General features: G+C 42.9%; 1 protein-coding gene across 1 annotated transcript; it reads right to left on the reverse strand.

Annotated features, from left to right (window-relative positions):
• LOC129825941 (ras and EF-hand domain-containing protein homolog) lies at nucleotides 1-26,631 on the reverse strand. Its single transcript, XM_055886085.1, has 17 exons — nucleotides 25,984-26,631; nucleotides 23,663-23,809; nucleotides 22,752-22,842; nucleotides 20,332-20,427; nucleotides 19,866-19,943; nucleotides 19,532-19,647; nucleotides 17,715-17,783; nucleotides 17,277-17,355; nucleotides 16,658-16,737; nucleotides 10,363-10,690; nucleotides 9,930-10,064; nucleotides 8,694-8,844; nucleotides 8,301-8,382; nucleotides 7,864-7,978; nucleotides 4,589-4,708; nucleotides 4,326-4,402; nucleotides 1-1,335 (listed from the first exon to the last, which is right to left on the reverse strand). The coding sequence occupies exons 1-17, from the start codon at nucleotides 26,313-26,315 to the stop codon at nucleotides 1,230-1,232; spliced, it is 2,202 nt and encodes a 733-aa protein (XP_055742060.1). The 5' UTR covers nucleotides 26,316-26,631; the 3' UTR covers nucleotides 1-1,229.
• Between the last annotated feature and the right edge of the window lie 692 nt (nucleotides 26,632-27,323).

The following is a 27,323-nucleotide window of genomic DNA, read 5'->3' on the forward strand; positions in this document are numbered from 1 at the left end:
ATTTATTTTATATTCCATGCCCTCAACATGAAATATATATATATATTCTGCATGAAATATTATGTTCAGACTCTGCCTGGATAAGGGAAGTCATATCACGTTGGGTTTTGTTCATGCTACATTTTAATAGTAAAGCGCTTTGAGTATGACCACACCGAGGGCTCAGACAGACAGGTGTTGGCTCACAGTGACATCATTAGTGGCCCAGGAGAGGTCCAAATGTCTAACATTACATAATATATTAATGATAACAATATTTTACAATATACACACAGAAATAAAATGTGCCTACAAGCACACACCACATTCATACATTTGACATTTTGCTCCTCCCACGGTCATCCAATCACATCATTCTCTCCAGATGTTGCTCTTGGCTCCTACAATCAGAATTCAACTGACAATCATGACACTCCTTCCTTGACATGCAGTTGTTACTCTATATCACAAATGTTGTACATGGAGAATGTTTCTGACACTACTGTGTCTACTATCACAGAACTAGAATGAAAGTATATTTTTATGTCTACTAAACTGTAGCTCCTCCCTCCGCCTGATCCCTTAGCAATAAAAAGCTTGCTAATAAGATCATTCTTCCACTGTAAAAATAACATTTCCCCACCCTCCTGTTCGCCACCTATCGCGTGCATTTGTCTCTCCTCATCACATATGGCATAGTTAATTGAAAAATGTAAATTGCTGCTATCCCAAGTTTTCTTGTGACTTGTTGAGAATATAATTTGCCAGTACATGGTACTTTTCAGTCACTACCTGTACATTGATCTATACAATAGCTATCTGCAATACAAATGACCATGGCTTCGACACAGAGGCTTCATATGAAGACATTCAACAGCATAGGAGATTAGACTTCACTACTAACCATGATGTGAATGATGTCAAAGGACTCAATACTAAAGCCAAATACACATGCATAACACAAGCACACATGCACTCATGCAAACACATAATTGCATAATCGTGCACGCATGCACACACAGCTTAAAACAAGCACAGTTGATCTCATATGAGAAAATCAGCTGTTCTGATATTCTAGTGTTATGGTACTCAAGTGTTCTGACTGGATTCTCCTGTGTTCTGTTATTCTGAAATCTCCTTTTTCTCTTGTTCTGTCTTTGCAGACAGTGTTCTAGTATTGGGGTGTTCTGTTGCTGTGGTTGCTCTGGTGCTGAGTTTTGGTTACTCTAGTAGTGTTCCTGTGTGGTTTCTTATCCTGTGCAGCAGGTGACAGTGGGCATCTTCTTGTTGGGACTTCTGTAGAGGTTAGTCACAGACTCCTGGTTCTCATCCCCATGAACCTGCTTGGTCATCTCTCTAATGGGGGGAGGAGGAGGAGAACGAGAACAAAAGAGAAGAAGAATAGAGAAAGAGAGTTAAAGGCATACCTCCACTGTATTGGCATTAATATAATTAAGCCCGAGAGGTGTGGTATATGGCCAATTACCATGGCTAAAGGCTGTTGTTAGGCACGACGCAACTCGGAACCCACAAACTCCCGAGGTGCTTATTGCTTATGGGCATAATTGTCACGCCCTGGCCTTAGTTATCTTCTTTGGGCTGCAAGCCCGAAGCCGGGCACAATATGACAACAGCCACTTCAAATGCAGGGCGCGAAATTCTAAATATATTTTTTTGAAATATTTAACCTTCACACATTAACAAGTCCAATACAGCATATGAAAGATAAACATCTTGTGAATCCAGCCAACATGTCCGATTTTTTAAATGTTTTACAGCGAAAACACCACATATATTTATGTTAGCTCACCATCAAATACAAAAAAGGACAGACATTTTTCACAGCACAGGTAGCATGCACAAAGCCAACCTAACTAACCAAGAACCAACAGAACTAACCAAGAAACAACTTCATCAGATGACAGTCTTATAACATGTTATACAATAAATCTATGTTTTGTTCGAAAAATGTGCATATTTGAGGTATAAATCAGTTTTACATTGCAGCTACCATCACAGCTACCATCACAAATAGGACCGAAGCAGCCAGAGTAATTACAGACACCAACGTCAAATACCTAAATACTCATCATAAAACATTTCTGAAAAATCGTTGGTGTATAGCAAATTAAAGACAAACATCTTGTGAATACAGCCAATATTTCAATTTTTTTAAGTGTTTTACAGCGAAAACACAATATAGCATTATATTAGCTTACTACAATAGCCTACCACACTACCGCATTCATTCATCAAGGCACGTTAGCGATAGCAATAGGCACGTTAGCGATAGCGAATAAACCAGCAAAAGATATATATTTTTTGAATAACCTTGATAAGCTTCATCAGATGACAGTCCTATAACATCAGGTTATACATACACTTATGTTTTGTTCGAAAATGTGCATATTTAGAGCTGAAATCAGTGGTTATACATTGTGCTAACGTAGCATCTTTTTCCCAGAATGTGCGGATATTTTTATGGCACTCAACTATTCTGACCAAATAACTATACATAAACGTTACTAAAAAATACATGTTGTATAGGAAATGATAGATACACTAGTTCTTAATGCAATCGCCGTGTTAGAATTCTAAAAATAACTTCATTACGACATCCAGCTTAGGTATAGCGAGAGAGTACCCAAAATCTGGGCGCAAACGACTAGTTCACATGTTCGACAGATATATGAAATAGCATCATAAAATGGGTCCTACTTTTGATGATCTTTCATCAGAATGTTGTACAAGGGGTCCTTTGTTGGGAACAATCGTTGTTTGGATTTAGAATGTCCTCTTCTCCAGTCAGTTGGCACGGAAAGCTAGCAAAGTGGCGCGAAGCTCTCCTTCCTGAACAAAGGCACACAACGCAAGACGCCTAACGTCCCGAATAAATTTCAATAATCTAATAAAACTATATTGAAAAAACATACTTTACGATGATATTGTCAAATGTATCAAATGAAATCAAAGCCGGAGATATTAGTCGTCTATAACGACAGCTTATCAGAAGGCAAAACCAGGTCCCTTCACGCGCTCTCCAGAAAACAGGAAACTGGTGACACGTCATGCCGAGAGCTTTTATTCGACCCCAGATCAAGTTATACACTCTATTTCTTCTCTCACTGCCTGTCGACATCTAGTGGAAGACGTATGAAGTGCATGTATTCTAATAAATATCAAGGACATTTAAAGGCAGGCCCTAGAACAGAGCATCGATTTCAGAATTTCCACTTCCTGTCAGGAAGTTTGCTGCAAAATGAGTTCTGCTTTACTCACAGATATAATTCAAACGGTTTTAGAAACTAGAGAGTGTTTTCTATCCAATAGTAATAATAATATGCATATTGTACGAGCAAGAATTGAGTACGAGGACGTTTGAAATGGGCACCTTTTATCCGGCTACTCAATACTGCCCCTGCAGCCCAAACAGGTTATCTTTGTTTTCTTTATTATTTTAGTTAGGTCAGGGTGTGACATGGGGGATGTTTCTGTGTTTTTTGTCTAGTCTAGGGTGTGTGTATTGTCTAGGGAGTTTTGTAGAGTTCATGGGGTTGTGTTAAGTGTAGGTGTTTATGTAGGTCTATGGTTGCCTGGATTGGTTCTCAATTAGAGACAGCTGTCTATTGTTGTCTCTGATTGAGAGCCATATTTAGGCAGCCATAGGCATTAGGTAGGTTGTGGGTAATTGTCTATGTTTTGACGTTAGTTGCTTGTGTCTGCACTTACGTTTGATAGCTTCACGGTCGTTTGTTGTTTTGTCTAGTTTGTATTAGTGTTCGTGTTCGTTTCTGCTTCTATTAAAAAAGAAGATGTATTTATATCACGCTGCGCCTTGGTCCTCTCTTTCACCTAACGGTGATCGTGACAATAATAAACTGGGTGGTTCGAGCCCTTATTGCTGATTGGCTGACAGCTGTGGTATATCAGACCTATTACCATGGGTATGACAAAACATACATTTTACTGCTCTAATTACGTTGGTAACAAGTTTATAATATCAATAAGGTACCTCGGGGGTTTGTGGTATATGGCCAATATGCCACGGCTAAGGGCTGTGTCCAGGCACTCCGATGCGTCATACGTAAGAACAGCCCTTAGCTGTGGTATACTGGCCATATACCACACCCCCTTGTGCCTTATTGATTAATTAGAGTACAGAACACTCTTGCACACTAGAGGCCAGCAAAACTTTACATGTTGTTCTACATTTTGGTCCTGTAAAAAAATATTAAAAAGTATCCAACTCAGTCAGATCAGAGAGTACTCTAAGGAGCAACACATTTACAGGTAAAGATCACTTAGCAGAGAGAGAACAGAGATGTCTAGGATCCGGTATTTCTTACCTGGCCAGATGCAGCACGGCCTCTATGACATTAGATCCGTCTTTAGCACTAGTCTCACAGAAGAGGGCGTTATATGTCTGATAGGAAACAAACAAAGCAACTCTCAAATCAGGCCGAAGTTCCATACATTGACCTGATCAGGCTATATTCTAGGGGACAACTAGACGTGACTGTCAATCCCTCTGGATAAGATAATCTGCAAAATGACAAATGTAACTAATGTAAAAAGGTTTAAGTAAGACGTTGGGGTTGAGTGGTCTCACCATGGCCAGCTTCTCTCCGAAGCTGGTGGGGACACAGGTGACACTGTCCTGTAGCGCTTGCTCCCTCAGGTCACACTTATTTCCAACTAGCATGATGGGAATGTCATCCTGGGACACGTCCTGAACACAGATGGACAGCAGGTTAAAACACAGGCCAACAACACCGACAAACACAACTATCCAAAACTCAAAACTGGTATGCGTCCAAAATGGCACCCTATTCCCATTATTGTGCACTACTTTTGACCAGGGCCCATATGGCTGTATGGGCACTGTAGGGTGCCATTTGGGATGCACACACTTATCACACAACTCAACACTGCAATGACATGGACACAACGTTGCTTCAATCAGTTTTTGCCCAGTGGGATGTTGCTATAACTAGCAACAAGATAGGCTAATGTTTAGACTTTAGCCTGTCTAGGATCAGCGTGGCGCTAGCGGCACACCCCGCCCCCCCCCACTGAAAAACCAGTGCCGCGAAATTCAAAAAAAAATTTTTTTTTAAATATTTAACTTTCACACATTAAAGTCCAATACAGCTAATGAAAGACACAGATCTTGTGAATCCAGTCAACATTTCCGATTTTTAAAATGTTTTACAGGGAAGACACAATATGTAAAGATGTACATCTATTACCTAAAAACACATTAGCATAATCCACCATCTTTTATTTGTCCACCAACACCAGTAGCCATCACCAATTCGGCTAAACTAAGATATTTATAGCCCCTAACCAACAAAAAAACTCATTAGATGACAGTCTGATAACATATTTATGGTATGGGATAGGTTTTGTTAGAAAAAAGTGCATATTTCAGGTAGATGGCATAGTTTACAATTGCACCCACCATCACAAATGGACTAGAATAATTACAATGAGCAACGTGTTTACCTAACTACTAATCATCAAACATTTCGTAAAAATACACAGCATACACGAATCGAAAGACACAGATCCTGTGAATACAGACAATATTTCAGATTTTCTAAGTGTCTTACAGCGAAAACACAATAAATCGTTATATTAGCTTAGCACATAGCAATTAGCAGCCCAGCATTGATTCTAGCCAAAGTGAGCGATAAAAGTCAACATCGCCAAAAGATATTAATTTTTTCACTAACCTTCTCAGAATTCTTCCGATGACACTCCTGTAACATCACATTACAACATGCATATACAGTTTGATCGAAAATGTTTATATTTAGCCACCAAAATCATGGTTAGACAATGTGAAATGTAGACAAGCTGGTAAAGAAAAAGTCCTTGCGCCACTTAGACAGTGATCTACTCTTATACATAAATACTCATAAACGTGACTAAAAAATATAGGGTGGACAGGGATTGATAGACAATTTAATTCTTAATACAATTGCGTTATTACATTTTTTAATTTATCCTTACTTTTCAATACAGTTTGCGCCAAGCGAAGCTACGTCAAAAAACATGGCGTCCTAAGCCACTAAAATGTTTCGACAGAAACACGATTTATCATAATAAAAATGTCCTACCTTGAGCTGTTCTTCCATCAGTATCTTGGGCAAAGGATCCTTTCTTGGGAGAAATCGTCTTTTGGTGGAAAGCTGTCCTCTTGCCATGTGGAAATGTCAACTGCGTTCGGGATGAACTGAAAAGCGTGCCCAACTTTTCACATCGTTGCAAAAATAAATGTCCCAAAATCGCACTAAACGGATATAAATTGCTATAAAACGCTTTAAATTAACTACCTTATGATGTTTTTAACTCCTATAACGAGTGAAAAGATGACCGGAGAAATATAACAGGCTAAACTAACGCTTGGAACAGGTGCGCGCCGGTGTCCTCTAGGCTCATGACGCAGCTCCCAAAGAATGACTAGCTTCAGGGTTTTTTCATTTGTAGGGCCTGTGAACGCGCAATCGACCCCGTTGGAATCGTCATCACGTAAAGGCATCCAGGGGAAGACGTAAGAAGTGTCCGTATAGTCATAGCAACGACAGTGCCCTTTTAACTGACTTCAGAAGAGTGGCCAACATTTCTCAAATCTGACTCCATGTCAGGGAAATTGCTGTAGAATGGGCTCTGTTCCACTTAGAGACAAAATTTCAACTCCTATAGAAACTATAGACTGTTTTCTATCCAATAATAATAATAATATGCATATTGTACGATCAAGGATTTTGTGGGAAGCCGTTTCAAAAATTAGCCAAATTAGCATAAATAGTCTAAACAGCGCCCCCATCCCCAACAGGTTAAAGTTCGTGATCTGGTTAATGATTAGCCCAATGGGGTAAATCGGCAACCTTCAGCCTAATTATTTATAGCCACTATGCTGCATCAGGTGGGCTACACCAGGTGATAATAATGATTACCAAATAGCACACGTGCCTGATAATATGGACTATTGTTATATTGGGTTCATTTCTGTAGAGGGAAATAAAAATGTAAAAAAATGTTTAGAGGTTGGATCAGCTTTAATATTGCAGATAGATTGTTGCTTCCATCAATGTAATTGTTTGCATAATTTCCAATCCCCCATATATTTTGTGGGTAAATATATATACACATACCCACATATGTACATATATATAAAAATACATATATATACATATATACACATACACACTTTAAAAAAAGAATACCTTCCTTTATTGTTCCCCGCAAACCCTTTCACCCCTCCCCTTAATTGGAGTAAACTAATAAACAATAACACCTAGGCTTCTACTTCCACCTTATACATACTATACACATTTTACAGACACAATCTATTTTACAATAGTTATATTTTGTTTGTTTTTAGCCCTGGCCTTCCTCTACTTCTGATGTCCATCCAGTTTGATTTCTATTTGCCATATATTTGAAATGTTTATATTCATTCATTTTGGAGTAGGATGTCATTTTAAAAGTCACTGTGACTGTCTCACAGTCATTCTCCTCCCATGTTTACATCCCGTGGCATCACCCAGATGTGTGCTACACATTGTTGGTGGATGAGGTGAGTTTTAACCTTACTATGTGGGGTGGCAGGTACCCTAGTGGTTAGAGCGTTGGCCCAACAACTGAAAGGTTGCTGGATCGAATCCACGAGCTGACGAGGTAAAAATCTGTCTTTCTTTCCCTGACCAAGGCAGTAAACCCCTGTTCCCCGGTAGGCCGTCATAGTAAATAAAAATTTGTTTTTAACTGACTTGCCTAGTTAAATAAAATTTAAAAAATAATGTGAAGTGCTTTGAGCATCTTGGAAAAGTGTCATATCAATTGGATGTAAAAATGTATTATATAAATTATTACTACCTCAATCATGTCCACCCATTCTCTCACGTTGAGAAAGCTCTTTTCACAGGTGACATCATACAGCAGGAGGACCCCGTCGGCTCGTCTGAAGTAGGACTTCGCAATGCTACGGAACCTAGGACACACACACACAGGGATAGAGGTTAACAGAGCACCACTACATAGATTGGCTGAAATAGACATGTTCACTAACACACACACACACACGCATGCATGCAAACACACACACACACAGCTCTCACTAACCCCTGACCCTGACTCTAACCCTAAATCTTCCCTAACACTAAACCTAACCCCTAAACTCACCTTTTTACAAGTGAGGACCGGCAAAATCCTCACTTCTCTGAATATTTGTTGGTTTACTATTCTTGTGAGGACTTTTGGTACTCACAAATATAGTCAAACGTGTCCACACACATACACACACAAACACACACCTCTCCTGGCCTGCTGTGTCCCACAACTGTAGTAGGGTGGGCTCTCCATCCACTACTAGAGTCTTCATCTGAAAGTCCACCCCTGAGGATCAACACAAGAGGACGTTCAAACACACTACTCCAAAAGACAATCCCATTACCATCGAAATATACATTCTATATCTGTCCCAGGCAACTAGGCATGCATACAAGACCAGCACCATGGGATAGAGCCTTTGGAGACTTAACAAGCAAAGCTGTGTCGGGGAGAGTAGCGTGAAAGCGTGCTTAACCGAGCCCGAGCGGTGCAGCTAGACTAACTCCTTGTTCACCGTTTACAGTCAAAAGTCATGTGCGGATAGAATGACACTGTAAACAGGTGAGAGCTAACACAGGCGCGCTTGACACACCCACCCAGGGTAGCGCTGCTGTTTCCTCGGAACTCGTTCTTGCAGAGGCGGAGCAGGAAGCTGGACTTGCCCACCGCTGCGTCGCCAGCCAACACCACCCTGTAGGCCTTCTCTGATGTCATGTAGCCCAGGTCAGCTGACTCCTTCTCTTTACCCTATACACAGAGAGAGAGAGAGAGAGAGAGAGAGAGAGAGAGAGAGAGAGAGAGAGAGAGAGAGAGAGAGAGAGAGAGAGAGAGAGAGGAGAGAGAGAGAGAGAGAGAGAGAGAGAGAGAGAGAGAGAGAGAGAGAGAGAGAGAGAGAGAGAGAGAGAGAGAGAGAGAGAGAGAGAGAGAGAGAGGAGAGAGAGAGAGAGAGAGAGAGAGAGAGAGAGAGAGAGAGAGAGAGAGAGAGAGAGACACAGAGAGAGAGAGAGAGAGAGAGAGACACAGAGAGAGAGAGAGAGAGAGAGACACAGAGAGAGAGAGAGAGAGAGAGACACAGAGAGAGAGAGAGAGAGAGAGAGAGAGAGACACAGAGAGAGAGAGAGAGAGAGACACAGAGAGAGAGAGAGAGAGAGAGAGAGAGAGAGAGAGACACAGAGAGAGAGAGAGAGAGAGAGAGAGAGAGACACAGAGAGAGAGAGAGAGAGACACAGAGAGAGAGAGAGAGAGAGAGACACAGCGAGAGAGAGAGAGAGGAGAGAGAGAGAGACACAGAGAGAGAGAGAGAGAGAGACACAGAGAGAGAGAGAGAGAGAGAGAGAGAGAGAGAGAGAGAGAGAGACACAGAGAGAGAGAGAGAGAGAGAGACACAGAGAGAGAGAGAGAGAGAGAGAGAGAGAGACACAGAGAGAGAGAGAGAGACACAGAGACACAGAGAGAGAGAGAGAGAGAGAGAGACACAGAGAGAGAGAGAGAGAGAGAGAGAGAGAGACAGAGAGAGAGCGTGAGAGGAAGAAAGAAAGTGAAAGAGGTTAAAGGCACACCTTGACTGTAATGTACCGGACCATGTCATAATACTGGAATGATGTCAACTCACTTGTCATGCATAGTCAACAATCAACAGTTTCTCCTGAACTAAGTCAACCATTTACACTCAAGTGTTTTCTAATACGTCTGCCTGCTAACCAAGTAAATCCGCCAAGTGTCTGTTTCTTTTTAAAATGGTTTTAAAGCTCCAAAATGTGCTTTTAATTGAGTTCTACAATCCAGGATTTACGCTCTCCTCTCTTCTCACACCACTGCCCTCTGTCCTATACCTCATTGGTGATGGCAGAGAGGGCCTTGCGTGTGGACGCTCCAGAGCTGGACCGGCTGACTGACTCCAAAGGTTTCCAGTCCAGGACAGAATCACTGTCTGATCCAAACACCATCTCATCCCGCATCTCTGCAACCTGACACAATAACACTATCGCATTGACATCTTTACATAATGAGCGTTATCAGTAACAATAAGTGTACGTAGTACAAGTGGATGACGACGTGTGTATAACGTCTTTGTGTGTGTGTGTGTGTTGTGCATTACTGTAAAGTGTGTGTGTGTGTTTGTGTGTCTGTGTGTGTAATAAGCATGTGTCTGTGTGTGTGCGTATAGTGCGTACATGTATGTGTGTACTACGGCATAGTCTATGTGTGTGTGTTTGTATGTAGCGTGTGTGTGTGTGTGTATTACTGTATGTTTGTGTGTCTTACATCGTTGTCTGAGTGGTCCCCCTCCAGGCTGTCTGTGTTCCCGGCCATCCTCTGTTCCTCCTCGTGCCCTTTCACCTCCTGCTCAGAGTCATATTCGTTGTTGGAGCCACGCAGCGTGGACATGCCGCTGTCTAGGCAGCTCTCGGGCAGGCTGTCTACCTCACAGCTGCGTTTGCACTGCATGGCCGGGTCACACAGAGCCAGGGCTAGGGTGTCCAGACTGGTCCGCCGACACCCCAGAGAACTCCTACCACCTTCACCTTCACCTCCACAAAGGCCCAGCAGGTCTTCGTCCACATCCACACCATCCACACCCGCCTGGTAGAACCTGGGACAGTATAGACAGACAGAGGCATTCCTGTCAGTCACAACATCCACACAGTCTACTCGAAACAGAAACCTTTCCTCGGCTACAGTGGTTCCTCCTTTAAAAGTTGCTAGCTTACACCGCGGGACTTAAGAGGTACCCAGAATCACGGCTTCATTGATCCCGACCACCGCAGGGGGGAGTTAGAGCACTCATTATGCATCAGGGTCCCAAGGTTTTTATATGACCAATCATATCGAGTGGTTCCAATGACAAATTTGACATTATGCCACCCGTCGCTGGTAAGTGTATGTAAACTTTCGACTTCAACTGTACCTACACACGTATCTACAGTTGAAGTCGGAAGTTTACATACTGTCACGCGCCTCATTTCAACAATCGTGACAGAACCACAAACGGACAAAGCAGCGTGGCCAGGAGGAGCAGACATCCTGGACATGGGAGGATATCTTGGACGGTAAGGGATCCTGGACGTGGGAGGAGATCCAGGCCGGAAAGGATCGCCTTCCATGGGAGCAGACGGAGGCAGCGAGGGAGGAACAACGACGACACAGGGGTTCGCGACCACGACGGAAGCCTGAGAGGCAGCCCCCCAATTTTGTTTGGGGGAGGCACACGGGGTGGTTGGCGGAGCCAGGGTTTAAACCAGAGCCAACTCCCAGTACTCACCGTGGGGAGCGTGTGACCGGGCAGAAACCATGTTTTGCGGTGATGCGCACTGGGCCCGGTGCGTGCTGTGCGAGCTCCCTGCACTTGCCGTGCGAAAGTGGGCATCTGTCCAGGACCGGTGGTGCCGGCTCAGCACGCCTGGTCTCCAGTGCGCCTCTTTGATCCAGGATATCCTGCGCCGGCTCTACGTGCTGTATCTCCGGTGCACCTTCACAGCCCAGTGCGTCCTGTGCCAGCTCCCCGCACGTGCCGTGCGAAGGTGGTCCTTTGCCCAGGACGCGTTGTGCCAGCTCTACGCTCTAGAACTTCAGTGCGCCTCCACAGTCCAGTACTTCCTGTGCCTCCTCCCCACACTCGCCCTGAGGTGCGTGTCACCAGCCCAGTACCACAAGTGCCGGACCCACGCACCAGGTTTCCGGCGACAATCCCCAGCCCAGAGCTTTTGGCGACAGTTCCCAGTCCAGAGCTTCCGGCGACAGTTCCGAGTCCAGAGCTTCTGGCGACGTTTCACAGTCCGGAACCTCCCGCGACGGTCCACAGTCCGGAACCTCCAACGATGGTCCACAGTCCGGAACCTCCAACGACGGTCCACAGTCCGGAACCTCCAACGACGGTCCACAGTCCGGAACCTCCAACTACGGTCCACAGTCCGGAACCTCCAACTACGGTCCGCAGTCCGGAACCTCCTGAGACTGTCCGCAGTCCGGAACCTCCTGAGACGGCCGGCAGTCCGGAGCCTCCAGCGACGGTCGGCAGTCCGGAGCCCCCGGCGATGAACCACGGTCCGGAGCCTCCGGCGATGATCCATGGTCCGGTTCCTCCGGCGACGATCCACGGTCCGGAGTCCCCGACGACGATCTACGGTCCGGTCCCTCCGGCAACGATCTACGGTCCGGTTCCTCCGGCAACGATCCACCGTCCGGAGCCTCCAGCGACGATCCACGGTCCGGTTCCACGGAAGCGGAGGGATCAGCTAGCGGAGTGGGGTCTACGTCCCGAACCGGAGCCGCCACCGAGGCTAGATGCCCACCCGGACCCACCCCTATAGAGTCAGGTTTTGCTGCCAGAGTCCGCACCTTTGGGGGGGATACTGTCACGCCCTGACCTTAAATAGCCTTTTCATTTCTCTATTTGGTTAGGTCAGGGTGTGATTAGGGTGGGCATTCTAGTTTTTCGTTTCTATGTTGGCCTGGTATGGTTCCCAATCAGAGGCAGCTGTCTATCGTTGTCTCTGATTGGGGATCATATTTAGGCAGCCTTTTTCCACCTTTCCACCTTTCCCATCTTGTTTTGTGTTTAGTTGCGTTGAGCACTGCATTACTGCACGTTTGTTTTTCTTTGTTGTTTTGGTTGTAAGTTTTCACTATTAAATATAATCTGGAGCTCTACGCACGCTGCGCCTTGGCCGCCTCATTTCAACAATTGTGACACATACTCTAAAGTTGGAGTCATTAAAACTCATTTTTTAACCACTCCACAAATTTCTTGTTAACAAACTATAGTTTTGGCAAGTCGGTTAGAACATCTACTTTGTGCATGACACAAGTCATTTTTTCCAACAATTGTTTACAGACAGATTAATTCACTTAATCACAATTCCAGTGGGTCAGAAGTTTACATACACTAAGTTGACAGTGCCTTTAAACAGCGTGGAAAATTACAGAAAAGGATGTCATGGCCTTAGAGGCTTCAAATAATTGACATCATTTGAGTCAATTGGAGGATGTATTTCAAGGCCTACTTTCAAATGCAGTGCCTCTGCTTGCATCATTGGAAAATCAAAAGAAATCAGCCAAGACCTCAGAAAAAAAATTGGAGACCTCCACAAGTCTGGTTCATCCTTGGGAGCAACTTCCAAATGCCTGAAGGTACCACGTTCATCTGTACAAACAATAGTATGCAAGTATAAACACCATGGGACCACGCAGCCGTCATACCGCACAGGAAGGAGACGCGTTCTGTCTCCTTGAGATGAACGTACCTTGGTGCGAAAAGTGCAAATCGATCCCAGAACAACAGCAGACCTTGTGAAGATGCTGGAGGAAACAGGTACAAACGTATCTATATCCACAGTAAAACAAGTCCTATATAGACATAGCCTGAAAGGCCGCTCAGCAAGGAAAAACCACTTCTCCAAAACCGCCATAAAAAAGCCAGACTACGGTTTGCAACTGCACATGGGAACAAAGATCGTACTTTTTGGAGAAATGTCCTCTCGTCTGATGAAACAAAAATAGAACTGCTTGGCCATAATGACCATCGTCATGTTTGGAGGAAAAGGGGGAGGCTTGCAAGCCGAAGAAGGAAGGAAAATGAAGTGGATATAATGAAGCAACATCTCAAGACATCAGTCAGGAAGTTAAATCTTGCTCGCAAATGGGTCTTCCAAATGGACAATGACCCCAAGCATACTTCCAAAGTTGTGGCAAAATGGCTTAAGGACAACAAAGTCAAGGTATTGGAGTGGCCATCACAAAGTCCTGACCTCAATCCTATTGAACATTTGTGGACAGAACTGAAAAAGCGTGCGCGAGCAAGGCCTACAAACCTGACTCAGTTACACCAGCACTGTCAAACTCAATGGGCCAAAATTCACCCAACTTATTGTGGGAAGCTTATGGAAGGCTACTCGAAACGTTTGACCCAAGTTAAGCAATTTAAAGGCAATGCTACCAAATACTAATTGAGTGTATGTAAGCTTCTGACCCACTGGGAATGTGATGAAAGAAATAAAATTTTAAATAAATAATTCTCTCTACTATTATTCTGACATTTCACATTCTTAAAATAAAGTGGTGATCCTAACTGACCTAAGACAGGGAATTTTTACTAGGATTAAATGTCAGGAATTGTGAAAATCTGAGTTTATTTGGCTAAGGTGAATGTAAACTTCTGACTTCAACTGTACCTACACACGGTTTTATATATTGGTCATGGCTCCCGAGTGGCACAGCGGTCTAAGGTACTGCATCTCAGGGCAAGAGGCATTACTACAGTCCCTGGCTTGAATACAGTCCCTGGGTTGAATATCACATCCGACCGTGATTGAGAGTGCCATAGGGTGGCGCACAATTGGCCCAGCGTCATCCGGGTTTGGCCGGTGTAGGCCGTGATTGTAAATTAGAATTTGTTTTTACCTGACTTGCCTAGTTAAATAAATGTTCAATTTGAAAAACTACTGGCGCTAACTGCAGTGCAATCAATAGGAGGTGAACAGTGGCTGGTGCTGACAATATAGCTAACTTGTTATGCAAGTGTTGCACACCAACAGATGGAGAAAACCTACACCAGTCAATCAATTCATTTCAACAATAATCTTCATTTTAATTTTAATTTACAAACAACATTAATTAATTGGAGTCTATTTCTTCGGAGCCTGGACCAATATAAAATAACTTAACTGGCTGAGCTAGGCTATGAGGCTTAACAGCCTCATAGAAGTAGATTTTTTTTTATTAGGCCTACTTATAATTTTTTACCAGTGACAACTGGTAGATACAAATGATTTGTGACATTGTGGTTACAATAAAGAATGTAAACAAGATGCTGTGTCTTCACAACTGTAGCAGGTGTAGCCCATCATGCAAATGGTTCCTATTAGCAGGACAATATACTTTTTATAGCCGGGCTACTGTTGTGAAAATCCCTCAACTTTCAATGTATTCGATGCTTAAGTACTCTAAAGTGTTACATTTCTAACTCAAAACAGGAGTACAGTATTTCTTCATCAACATCTTTATGCTTTTGTTAATAAAATAGAGAAAAAAGACATTAAAATGCGGATGTTTATTTAATCTACATTTTAGTCACATTTCCACCCAGCTCCACGACCACAGGTAAAACCTTGCTGAAATGAGCGGCATTTGTGGAGAGTCAGGCGGCATTGGCGGAGAGTCAGGTGGAGAATGACGCGCAGAAAAGGACGAGGAACGAGATGGAGTCACAATCCATGCCAGGCACACCTGTGAGCTCTGGAACTCCCCCTCCGACAGGCAGAGTCAACATACGTGGCGGGTTCGTCAGGTCGTCGGTTCACCCTGACATTTCCATTCCTCTTCTGACAACAGAACTTGACCAACTGCTCACCGGGCACAGCAAGGGAAGGCCGGACCGTTATGCTGTTCTGCTATTCCAAGGATGTGTAACCAAAGAGAGATACCACGAGTGGGCACAGAATACCAACTGGGATGGATCCCGAGGCAAATGTGGCTTACCAGTGAACCTCCGGGTCTTCATCATTAATACTGTCTCTCAGAAGTTTCTGAGACAACCCGAAAAGCATTAAAGACAGAGTTATTAAGTACTTGAGGTCACTGAGAAAGTCTGGACATGGCCTGCTCTCCCTTAGGTAAGGAATTAGGCACTTTCCTATGTTTCCTACAGTATGTAGTGTAGGCTATGTTTACTTGTCAGACTGCACAGTAGCCTAATAAACAAATGCAGGTGGCTTATATCTTCAAAATGCTTAAATGTTTTTTTTATCCAAATGTAAAAGCATATACTGTACAGTACTGTATTTCTTCATCAGCATCTTTATGCTTTCGTCAATAAAATAATGATAAAATACTCTTTCAAAATGCAGATATTTATTTCGTTATGGATCCATAACGAATTACTATCGGAATAAATATCACTGATTTACAGAAATATTGGAACAAAGTTGTCTAATGAAGGCAAACAATTTAGAATCCTCCAATCCTCTTATGCTGCATGCAGTCTATTCCCGACTATCACATTGTACATCTCCATATTTTCCATTCCATCCTAACAGAAACCCTGAGGGTTTCGTTTTTCTCGGAATAGAAACACCATAATACTAATCAAATTAATTTAGCCAAATTTCTTCAAATCAATCCCATATACTATGTTATTACAAAAAAGGTTTTAAATTCTCTGGTAATGCCAATATGGAAGACTATCAAATGCTTCTCAAAGATGCCCTCTGGTGGTCAAACTAGCACTGACTTGCATTAACAGAAAAAATGGCTGACAATTAAATAACGTGCCAGAGAATTCTGCAGCAGCCCGCAAAGTGTGCTTCGGTATGACACGACTTTTAAAGGAGCAACCAGTGTACCACTAAGCTAGCTCCAACAACCAAGCTAGAACATAGACTGTGCTGTTTTTTGTCCTGTATGGATGGCTATGAGTATACAATGCAAACACGCATATGTCCAGTGCTAATCTTCCATACACATGTATGTACGTGTGCAGTGTGTACCTGTATTAGAGTGTATGTACTGGACGCTGTCTGCACAAACACACCAGCAGGCTGTTGCTAGTCCAGTCCTGTCTTACCTGTCACGGTATGGTGATGAGTAACAGATACTCTTGCTCCTCCTGCTAATGGTGCTGGCTGGGGAAGAACTGCTACCACGCTGAAACACAACCACAACATCACTGTCACAACTGTCTGGGTCACTGTGTGTGTGTGTGTGTGGGTGTGTTTTTGTTAATGTGTGGGTGTGTGTCCATTCACTTGTGTGTGCGTACGTGTGTGTGCACTGAGCTGTATGTACTGAACCCTATGTGTGAGTATAGGAATTATTGTTAGATGAGAGTGTGTGAGACAGAGTGGAAGTCATGAGGTTATGAGGAGAGTGAGTTAGGGGTCAAGACTGAAATGTGTTGTTGTTGCTGTCGTTTTTGTTGTTGTCTGTCATTGCCTCAAACATGGTTCAGTTGATTCCTCCAACAGACAAGCCCTTAGGACTGCCATTAGAGATTCAACCCTGACGTTAAAAGCAGAGAGATCAGAGAGAAAGAGAGAGAGGGGGTGATGTGAAGAGGAGGATAAAAGGGGTGTGGGATAGGGAGGTAATTGAAAGAGGGACGGAGGAACAAAGATAAGAGGCAGGGAGAGAGCAAGAGAGAGAGCGTGCTGGTGTTACCATGGCTATGTGGTTGTCTACCTCACCTTATTGCTCTTGCTGAGGGTGTTCTCCAGGGAACTGCGCAGCCCGTCGTTACTGTCATGGAGCTTCCTGTTGGCTGTTCTATAGAGGGGAACAGAGGAGGGAGAGAAGCAGAGGAGAGAGAGGAGGGAGAGAAACAGAGGAGGAGAGAGGGGAGAGGGAGAGAAAGAGAGGAGAGAGAAGAGGATAAGAACGGGAAGAGGTGATCAAAGAGCCGCTGGCAGGTCTTCTCAGGAAAATGACTTTTGAGGTTTTCAAAAACAGACACTCTTTAAGACTCACAAAACTCCCAAGGCTTACAACTTCATGTTCCTCAGTTTACAGGCAACTCGATGTAACATCAAGTTGTGAGTCTTGAAGTATTCCTGTTTGTGGGTCAGGTGAGCATGTCAGCGTTCCTGTTTATGTGTCAGACAAGCACTGTGATTGGCCAGACTTACTGTAGGATCTCTATCTGTCGCTCCAGGTTCTCCCTCTCATCAGAGAACTCTCTCATCATCGCCTCATCCCTGCACATACAAACACAGTCATTCACAACGAATACATACACGTTCATAAACACTCATAACACATACTACATAAACTATAATAACACATACTACAAATCCCCCCTTAAAACACATACTACATAAACTACAATAACACATACTACATAAACTACAATAACACATACTACACACACTCTCAAAACACATACATTAATTCTCCAAAAACAGGAGAATGTACATTCTAATAATGCAAACAAAAGCAGACACTTCAACAGTCTCAAAGAATCGGCACATTCACAACACAAACTTAGTTTGACTGGAACAAGTTCAAAGGCGAAGTGTGAGACTGGTTGCCAGGTAACCAGGTTGTGAGACTGAGTGTGAGGTCACACTAGGATATCCTGTTACAACCCTCGAAACATGTTACCGCCCCAGGGAGGGGAGGGAGCAGCCAGGCACACAGTCACACTGGCCTGGGGCTGTGGCCTCTACTGCCTGACTGATTGAGTGACTGGATGGCTCAAGGCGAACCTACAGCTCAGGCTGGGATGAGGTGTCACAGGCTCTGTGTGCGTGTGTGTGCTCACGTGTGTGTTATGGCTTTGTGTCTGTGTGTTGTGTGTCTCAGTGTACATTGGGATTCTCAATGTGCCACTGTAGAAAAATCAGGTTGATAATTTCACAAATAGTAATACATCTCGTAGATATTAGAGTATTACTTTTATTTTTTATTTGATATAACCTAGGCAAGTCAGTTAACAACAAATTCTTATTTACAATGATGGCCTACACCGACCAAACCCTAACCCGGATGACGCTGGGCCAATTGTGCACCGCCCTATGGGACTCCCAATCACGGCCGGTTGTGACACAGCCTGGAATCAAACCAGGGTCTGTAGTGACACATCTAGCACTGAGATGCAGTGCCTTAGACCTCTGTGCCACTCGGAAGCCCTAATGACATCACTAGATTAGTGATTGAAAAGAGAGTGACCTCAAAAAAAAGAAATCTGAATGGTTTGTCCTCGGGGTTTCGCCTGCTAAATAAGTTCTGTTATACTCACAGACATGATTCAAACAGTTTTAGAAACTTCAGAGTGTTTGCTATCCAAATATACTAATAATATGCATATCTTATCTTCTGGGGATGAGTAGCTGGCAGTTTAATGTGGGCATGCTTTCATCCAAAATTCCAAATGCTGCCCCCCACCCAAGAGAAGTTAATGAGCACAATTACAAAAGGGTTTTCTAATGATTAATTAGCCTTTTAAAATGATAAACTTGGATTAGCTAACACAACGTGCCATTGGAACACAGGAGTGATGGTTGCTGATAATGGGCCTCTGTACGCCTATGTAGATATTCTGTTAAAAATCAGCCGTTTCCAACTACAATAGTCATTTACAACATTAACAATGTCTACACTGTATTTCTGATCAATTTGATGTTATTTTAATGGACAAAAAAATGTGCTTTTCTTTCAAAAACAAGGACATTTCTAAGTGACTGCAAACTTTTGAACAGTAGTGTATGTGTATGATTTACTAACAGTTCAACACTGATTATGTAATATATGAAGACATTTGTAAGGCATTTTACAAGAGATTGTACCGACTATTGTGCCTCATACACAATGGGTGTCCAACACCCATGATACAGTAAGTGTGTGTGTGTGTGTGTGTGTGTGTGTGTGTGTGTGTGTGTGTGTGTGTGTGTGTGTGTGTGTGTGTGTGTGTGTGTGTGTGTGTGTGTGTGTGTGTGTGTCTCACCGCTCAGAGTTGATGCTGTGGTCTGTCAGATCACTCTTCAGAGAGGCCAGTTCACTCTGAAGGAAGGCTATGTTAGTTTGAGACTGCATCAACTCCTGCTTCAACCGCTGGTTTTCCTGGGGGGAGAGGGAGTGAGAGAGAGAAAGAGAGGTAAAGAGAGAGAGAGAGAGAGAGAGGTAAAGACAGAGAGAGAGAAGAGAGAAGGGTTTAGCGACAGACGACAGCATGGTCAGAGCCAGAATGAGTCAGCTCAATTGTCTTGATCAGGAAATGGATGAGAGTTAGAAAGGATGTGTACAGAGTGATACAGGACTAGCAGGAAGACCCATCTCACCAGAGTCAGTTCGTTGATCTTTCTCTTCAGGGTTGAAGACTCGTCTTTCATGTTGATGTTCTTGTACTGGTCTTCAATCTGAGGAGGGAGTAGACACCTTTAACACACATCGCTGCCTGCTGCCAGTGAATCAAAATCTTCAATGGCATAGATGGATTTCATTCAATTGTGACTGAGTTAATCTGATTGGATGTCTCACATGTTCATGAACCAATGAACCAACACGCTGAGTGGGTGAACAGGAGTGATTGGCTAGACTAGTAGTCCAGGCAATAGATGCCACATTATTGGTTAATTGTTCACTTTTTCATTAACAGCATGAAACTTGGCCCCAAACTGTGTATCAAGTTTCAGACTTTATTGGAAAAGTTTATATTTATTTCACACCACCTAAAATATAAAGGTTATCTTCTGCGTGTACCCGGTGGAACAGTATAAGTGATGAATAGTCGAATGGTAAACTCACCAGCTGCATCTTCTGGAGCTTGTGCTGCAGTTCACACACCTCAGACTCATAGTGTCTCTTCAGCTCACTCAGAGCTGCCTCAGTCCTATTGGCCTCCTACCGATAACAGAATAGAACATGGTGTAGCATCATCCCATCTCTTATGGCCTCCACAAGGATACAAGACACAATTGTAAAGTCTTTCATCATCATCAAATGTTCACACACTGTCAATATACAGATACAGCTACTGTCAAGACACCAACTACTGTCCAAATCAAATGGCACAGTGTATGTGCATGCACGTGCGTGTGTTTTTGTGTGTGTGTGTGAATGTGGTTGTGTGTTTTTTCTGTGTGTGTGCATGTGTATGCTTGTTTGCACTTCTTTTATATCACTCCTCTATGTTCCACTGATAAGAGTTTGAGCGGTGCTATTTTAGGGCAGTTTGGGTGACAGGTGGAGGTGGTCAGGGTGTATCAAGGAACATGAGCAGACCTGCCAACCCTGTACAACTTTTTAGAGGACCAGACGCGCGCGGAACACCCAATTGGGGTGTTCATTTCCCGCATGCTCGTGCACACGCTGTTTGTGAGTCTGATCGCAATTGTAGAATTGTACCAAATCAAGTCTATAAAAGGTTGGTATACTTTCTTTCTGGACTGCATTCCATTTACACATATGGTAAAAATCACACAAAGGGCCTTTATTCTTTGAGTTTTTCAAAATAGTATTAAACAAATAATAACAAGTTATTTGTTTAGGTACAGAATGTACAAATGTCTTATCCACGATAAAACATTTTTTTTTTTTTTTACTCTGATATGATAAGAAGAACAAATGTTTGAAGCAGAGCATCAGTATCAAATTAACATGTTATCCATAATTACATAAAAACAAAAACAAATGATTGCATTGAAACAGAACGCAAACTGGCTACACGAAGCTTAAAGTAGCCTACCGCAAAGGGAATCTGTGCGCTGTTCGCTAGAAGAGTCCGGTGTTTTAGCCTATGTAAAGGTGCCTATTGGATTTCTTTTGCAGCGTAGATCATTTCAGATTTTTGAAATTGATAAAATCTCAAATCTAGTGCAAAGGCATTTTAGAAGCATTACCTTTATAGCTAATACCAGACACTCATTCATTCTTCATCGTGCAGTCTTCGAAACTCCCGACTCCATTTAATTCCAATATGTTAATTTTTTATTTTTTATTATACTATTGTAATGCTTTTTGTGATATGGATCATAATTACAGTTATCAGGTTGTGTGATCCTTGTAATGTTACATGGAAAATACAACTAACGAGACGCATAATTAAATGAATATCCCAATCGCACAAATGCGACCAGTTACTTTTCGTATTTGCATTTCATTTCTTTCACTAGCAAATGCGAGTGAACTGCTGGCACTTTAGAGCCCACTGAATGTCCATCTTATGTTCGCTAACGTTAGCTTGAAACAATTAAACAACAACCTTTCCACAACACACAACACAGGGATTTGTCCATCTGTTTACGTACATCTGACAGTCGGCAAACTCAGCATCACAACAAACAGGAAGAGGGGCACACACAGGGTAGCTACGTCGAATAATGATGTATTTATCTCCGTACAACTCCGTAGATGTCTGTGTGTTTCAGCTCGAGAATTGGGATGTTAGATTTACTCAGTGGATTTATACTTTATTCAAATGTTTTAAAAAAAACGTTTAAAAAACAACTCAGGCCCTATTCATTTCTGCGTACTTTTAACTCGGATCTCGTACCTGCGTACATGGCCAGAGAATTAAGTTACGCAAAATGTACGCATGTTGGCAGGTCTGCATGAGTGCTGAAGTAGTAGATTGCTTTCTGATTGGATACACCTTAACTGTCGCACTGGATGATGACACAGACGTTCATGGTGGGGGGGGGGGGGGGGGGGGGGGGGGGCAGGTGAGTCTAGGTGTGGGTGCTTTTCTTAGACTAAGCATACAGCAGCTGCACAACAAACAGAGCTGATGTAGCACACTTACATAATGTACATAACTACACACACACACAGGGGGGAGATAAGACTGCTCCCAGAGTAGAGGAATGAGAGATTCCAGGAATAGGAGTGTTCCATGGAAGTATGGAAAACCGGACGTTTTCCGTCAACATCCCACTGGAGTTACTTTTAACAAATTATTATAAATAAATTCAGTATATCAAATCTAGATATGATAACAGCTTGACATATCAGACGTCAACACAGCTGAGGAGTGTTTGAGGTTTAATGAGTAATCTGATCACAAGTCCTCTCTATTTGGCATGAGTGAAGAGATGAGCTCCCACCCTTCTTATCAGTGGCTAAACCCTGTAGGAACACAACCTGCCCAGATCGCATGACAACGTGGACATCATTTCTAAAGTTAGAATTGACAATCATGCAAGTGTGTGTGTGTGTGTGTGTGTCACCTGTTGCTGTGTGTTGTTCTCAGCTGCATGGATGCGTTGATCCATCTCCTCCTCCATCTCACTGAGCTGCATGGCGGCTTGGTCATGGGCTCTGAGCAGAAATAAAACATAATACTGTAACTGAATGTATTATATCTGTGTTGGTGTGTGTGTATTTGGGTCGTTCCACCATTTCGGTGCCTTTTGAGAAGTGTAACTTGGTCAAATAAATGTTGGATTTCACCTAACTTCATTTTTTTTTTTTTTTTTCCCCCACCGAAAAAGGTTCAATAAATAAAAATACTATAATAAATGCCTATTAAGTGCCAAATAAAGTAACAGGGTTGATTGTGACTGAGTTGATTATGTCTTCTTAAATCAGTCGTAAATCCCCTTCTGACAGGGCGAATGGAAGTTTGTTGTGTGCAACAGGAAGTGGCAATTGAATGCATTATTTATATAAATGTATTTCTAGCCTGTCTATCTATGGGTAACAGGGTTGACGTGTTATGCTCGACCTGCTCAGTTAAATAATAATCTTCAGAAATTACTTTGTCAAAGCAAGAAAATAACTAGGACTTTAAAACGATGGAAATTTGGGCATTAAGTGGGTTCAAAAAATCTTCGTGTAATGACACAGGGACATGTCAAAATGCAGAATTATGGCACTTTAGCAAGCCTTTATTCATATAAAAATGTGACTTATTGAATTATCCATGTAGTCTAGATTAAAGAGCACTTCATTTAGTATAACAGGCTTTATAGAATTCAATATTGGTGCACAATTTCTACTTAAAATATCTAACTTCCCATTTGTATTTGAGAACGTGTACAGTATGATAGAATGTCTGCATGTGTACATTGTATGTACAGTATGTGGGTTTTAAGTAAACTGCGGCTGTCGGTGATTTTTTGAGCGTGTGTGTTAGTACCGTTTCACAGCCAGGGCCAGGTTCTCCATCTCAGCATTGTGCTGCTTGATCTCTCTGGTGAAGCTCATAATGACTCTCTCATACTGAGGCACCATCCTGGGCTCTGTCATACTGATGTTCTGGTACAGCGTGGCTGCCTGCTCATTCCTACAGACAGGCATTCAGACAGGCAGGCAGGCAGGCAGACAGACAGACAGACAGACAGGCAGGCAGGCAGACAGGCAGACAGGCAGACAGACAGACAGACAGACAGACAGGCAGACAGGCAGACAGGCAGGCAGGCAGGCAGGCAGGCAGGCAGGCAGGCAGGCAGGCAGGCGGGAGACAGGGGAGTGTTAATACTAAGTTACTTACAACAGCATAAGGCCTTTCATCTAAAACACATTTGGAACAGCTACAGTATATTTGGAACAGAAAAGCTACATTTTATTTGTAACATGCTTCATGAAACAACAGGCAGGTGTAGACTAACGGTGAAATGCTTACTTTTCCAACAATGCAGCATTTTTTTTTTAAATGAAAAGGAATAAAATATACAGCAAATAACAAATAACAATAAAGAGTAAACATAACAAGGCTATATACAGGGAGTACCAATATCGATGTGCAGGAGTACGAGGTAATTGAGGTAGCTATGTACATATAGGTAGGGGTAAAGTAAATAATAGACAGAATAGATAATAGACTGATCTGTAGCAGCAGCGTATGTGGAGCAGTAGCATATGTGCTGTATGGCCTATGGAGTGTGTGTGAGAATGCAACTTGAAATCGGCCCTAATTAATCGGCCATTCCGATTAATCGGTCGACCTCTAATCTGTATACCTATGTAGGCTACAGTATTTACCTGATATCTATTCAGGTCCCCACATTTACATTTAAATGTTGTTTCTTGTAGAGCTATTTTACATGTTAATCTATGCCTAATTAAGAAACTCATTCATGGCTCATTCAACTGGGTCAGATGGGTAGAGATATCTAAAGTGTGTGTGAGTGCCTTCAACAAGGTGACCAGATTATAATCCCTGAGCATATAGACTCACTGTCCTACAGTCAACAGCACTGTCAAAACAGGCAGTGTCACTAGTACACGCCCTGGTCTTAAAATCCAGGATTTACAAAGGGAACACCTTCTTCAATGCTATGTTTAAAGTTAAGAAATGCAACATACTTTTGTTAGTACTAATAATGACACTATCAAAAACCAATAAACATAATATTTTACAGTGAGAGGATTGAAAAAGTTGTTTGTTTGTCTATGACTGTAGAGTATTGGCTATATCCCCAGGCCTCCAGCTCTACCCTAGGCTGGTTGCCTGAGTTTCTGCTTTAGCTAACCTAACTCCTCTGTTGTGTAATAACACATCTAGTTACCTGCTTCGAATATATTCTCAAACTAGAACTATTTAGGAGTGGTACCATTACTGATCCTGCTCTACTCCACCCATGGCTCTTCTATGGGCATTGGAATAGACAATAGTATGGTGACCTTGGTCTCTGGATCTGAACCCTGGGTGGATGTAGGCCTCCTGAGTACAGACATGACTGCTGTATCACACAATAATAAGAACATTTGATTCACAGCACCGGAAAACCATCACTAATGGAGTGCCCCAGGAGTGGCCCTTTTTCAAAGAAACAAGCTAAAATATTAGTTCCAATGTGTGACTTTCTACAGCTGGTGAAGCTGGTGATCAAACAGTCATAATGAGGTCTATTTAAGACATGATGGGGACCATGGAATCACTGTGTTAATCAATGTCCCCTCCATGGTGGCGTGTCAGGGCGCAGCTCAGTCCCATGCCAGCCCTAGAGGGGTGCCAGGACAACTGCTCAATGGGACCTCATTTCAAAACCTGTCATAGGATGCTGATACTTTCCTTTCCTTCTTTCCTTTCTCTCTTTCTCTCGCTCATTCTTTCAGAGTTAGGTTGCAGCAAGGGTTTCTATTGGTGCTCTTAGAGATATTTGATATATTTCATCCAAAAGCTAGACTGACCTGAGTAACACACACACGAATGCACGTGCATACACATAGAGGTGTAAACCACATCTGGCTAATAGAAGTGGGATACATTTTGACACCGGAATAGCCCAACAGTTTGAATTAAAACACTACAATAGTACACGAATATTTGATATATATATATATTGTGAATCTATTATAAGGGGAGAAACTGTAGCCTATTGGTTACACTTAAAACTGAAACTTGAAACTTGAAACTGTTTTACGCATGCATTCCTACGACGTTTGGACAATATGTAAATCAAAAGTTGATTAATTAGCCGGTACGATTGTTTTGTAATGTGATCCATACTTGACCTGGGTATAAACCGGGCATGGTCCCCTAGTCGGGTCTGGAAATCTTCCCAGGCCTGAGAGGAGACTCCCCAGCTCTTGCTCTCCATATCCCCGCAGTACACTTGCTCAGAGATCCGGTGGAAGCCGCTAATGAACTCCGCTAGATTGATTGTCCCGTCTCTGTCGGTGTCCAGTTTAGAGAATATGTGCTCTCTCTCCGTCGGCGGGACAAGGAGCTCTGAGCAGATTTGGACAAACTCGTCTTTTTCAATCCGTCCAGAATTATCCACATCACAAGCGTGAAAGAGCGAGCAGAGACTCTCCCGGTCCGTACCCATGGCTGGTAACGACATGGTTTAGTCTGGAGTGGAAAGCCCCACCAAACAACTACCCGGGGCAAGACCACTATGACCAATTATAACCGAAAGTTTTTGACCAATTCAATTCCTTTCACCACGATCTTCCGAACTTCCTTCAAGTCTGACGTTTTAGCCAATTCTTTCTACACTGTCGAACACCTTATCGAGTTACAAAAAAGGTGAAGAAAAAATGAAGTTGTTATTCATTCTCTCATGGACGACTTCGACCGCCTTGGGCTAACAGTATTAATGTGTCGTCCTATAGTGTCGTCTTGTCAAGTCTTCTTTCCGGGTCTCTTGCCAGATGGACGGGTGGAGAGAGGCTGGGTGCGCGCGGCTGTTGAAGCGGCTCACCTTTACTACTTCAGAACACTCTTGTGTCGGCCTCTCGACTTCCAGAGGAACAGGCACAAAACAAACAAGGGCCGGGCGTCCGGCCAACCAGGTACAGAATTACCTGTAATCCGTTGAATAAACCAAACACATCTAAACACTGTTAAAAATCTCCATGGAGATTGTCTTGAAGACCAATACCCCCCAGAGACTATGGGAAACTTTCAGTAACAAGCAGCATGTAAAAAACGTGTATGATACTTTGAGTAAATAAATAGATGACCAATTGGATAAAGCTCAGTGGCGATTTTAGCATGCACATGTTGATGTGGCAAACAAACAAAAAATGTGTGATGCATGCCGGCAAAGCCACTACACAACACAACACTAAACAACACATTGATTGCACTTTAACGGTGACATACGGTGCCCACAAACTGTTAGGGCCTACATAAAGCTGTCCCAACAACTTACCACTGCTACAATGTTCTGCCTTGTCTGGCAGCGAAACAGTTCATTCAGCCTCATTTACTGCCTTTAAAAAAAAACATAGCTGATGTGGTTGACTTGCTTAAACAAATGTGGTTTCTAGTGATAATTGAGATGTACACACTATGGCATAAGGGGACGACAAGCGGATAAGAGGCAATCAGTAATTTTGATTAAGAC

The sequence above is a fragment of the Salvelinus fontinalis genome, chromosome 28 (genome assembly GCF_029448725.1).
Source record: "Salvelinus fontinalis isolate EN_2023a chromosome 28, ASM2944872v1, whole genome shotgun sequence".
Classification (NCBI taxonomy): domain Eukaryota; kingdom Metazoa; phylum Chordata; class Actinopteri; order Salmoniformes; family Salmonidae; genus Salvelinus; species Salvelinus fontinalis.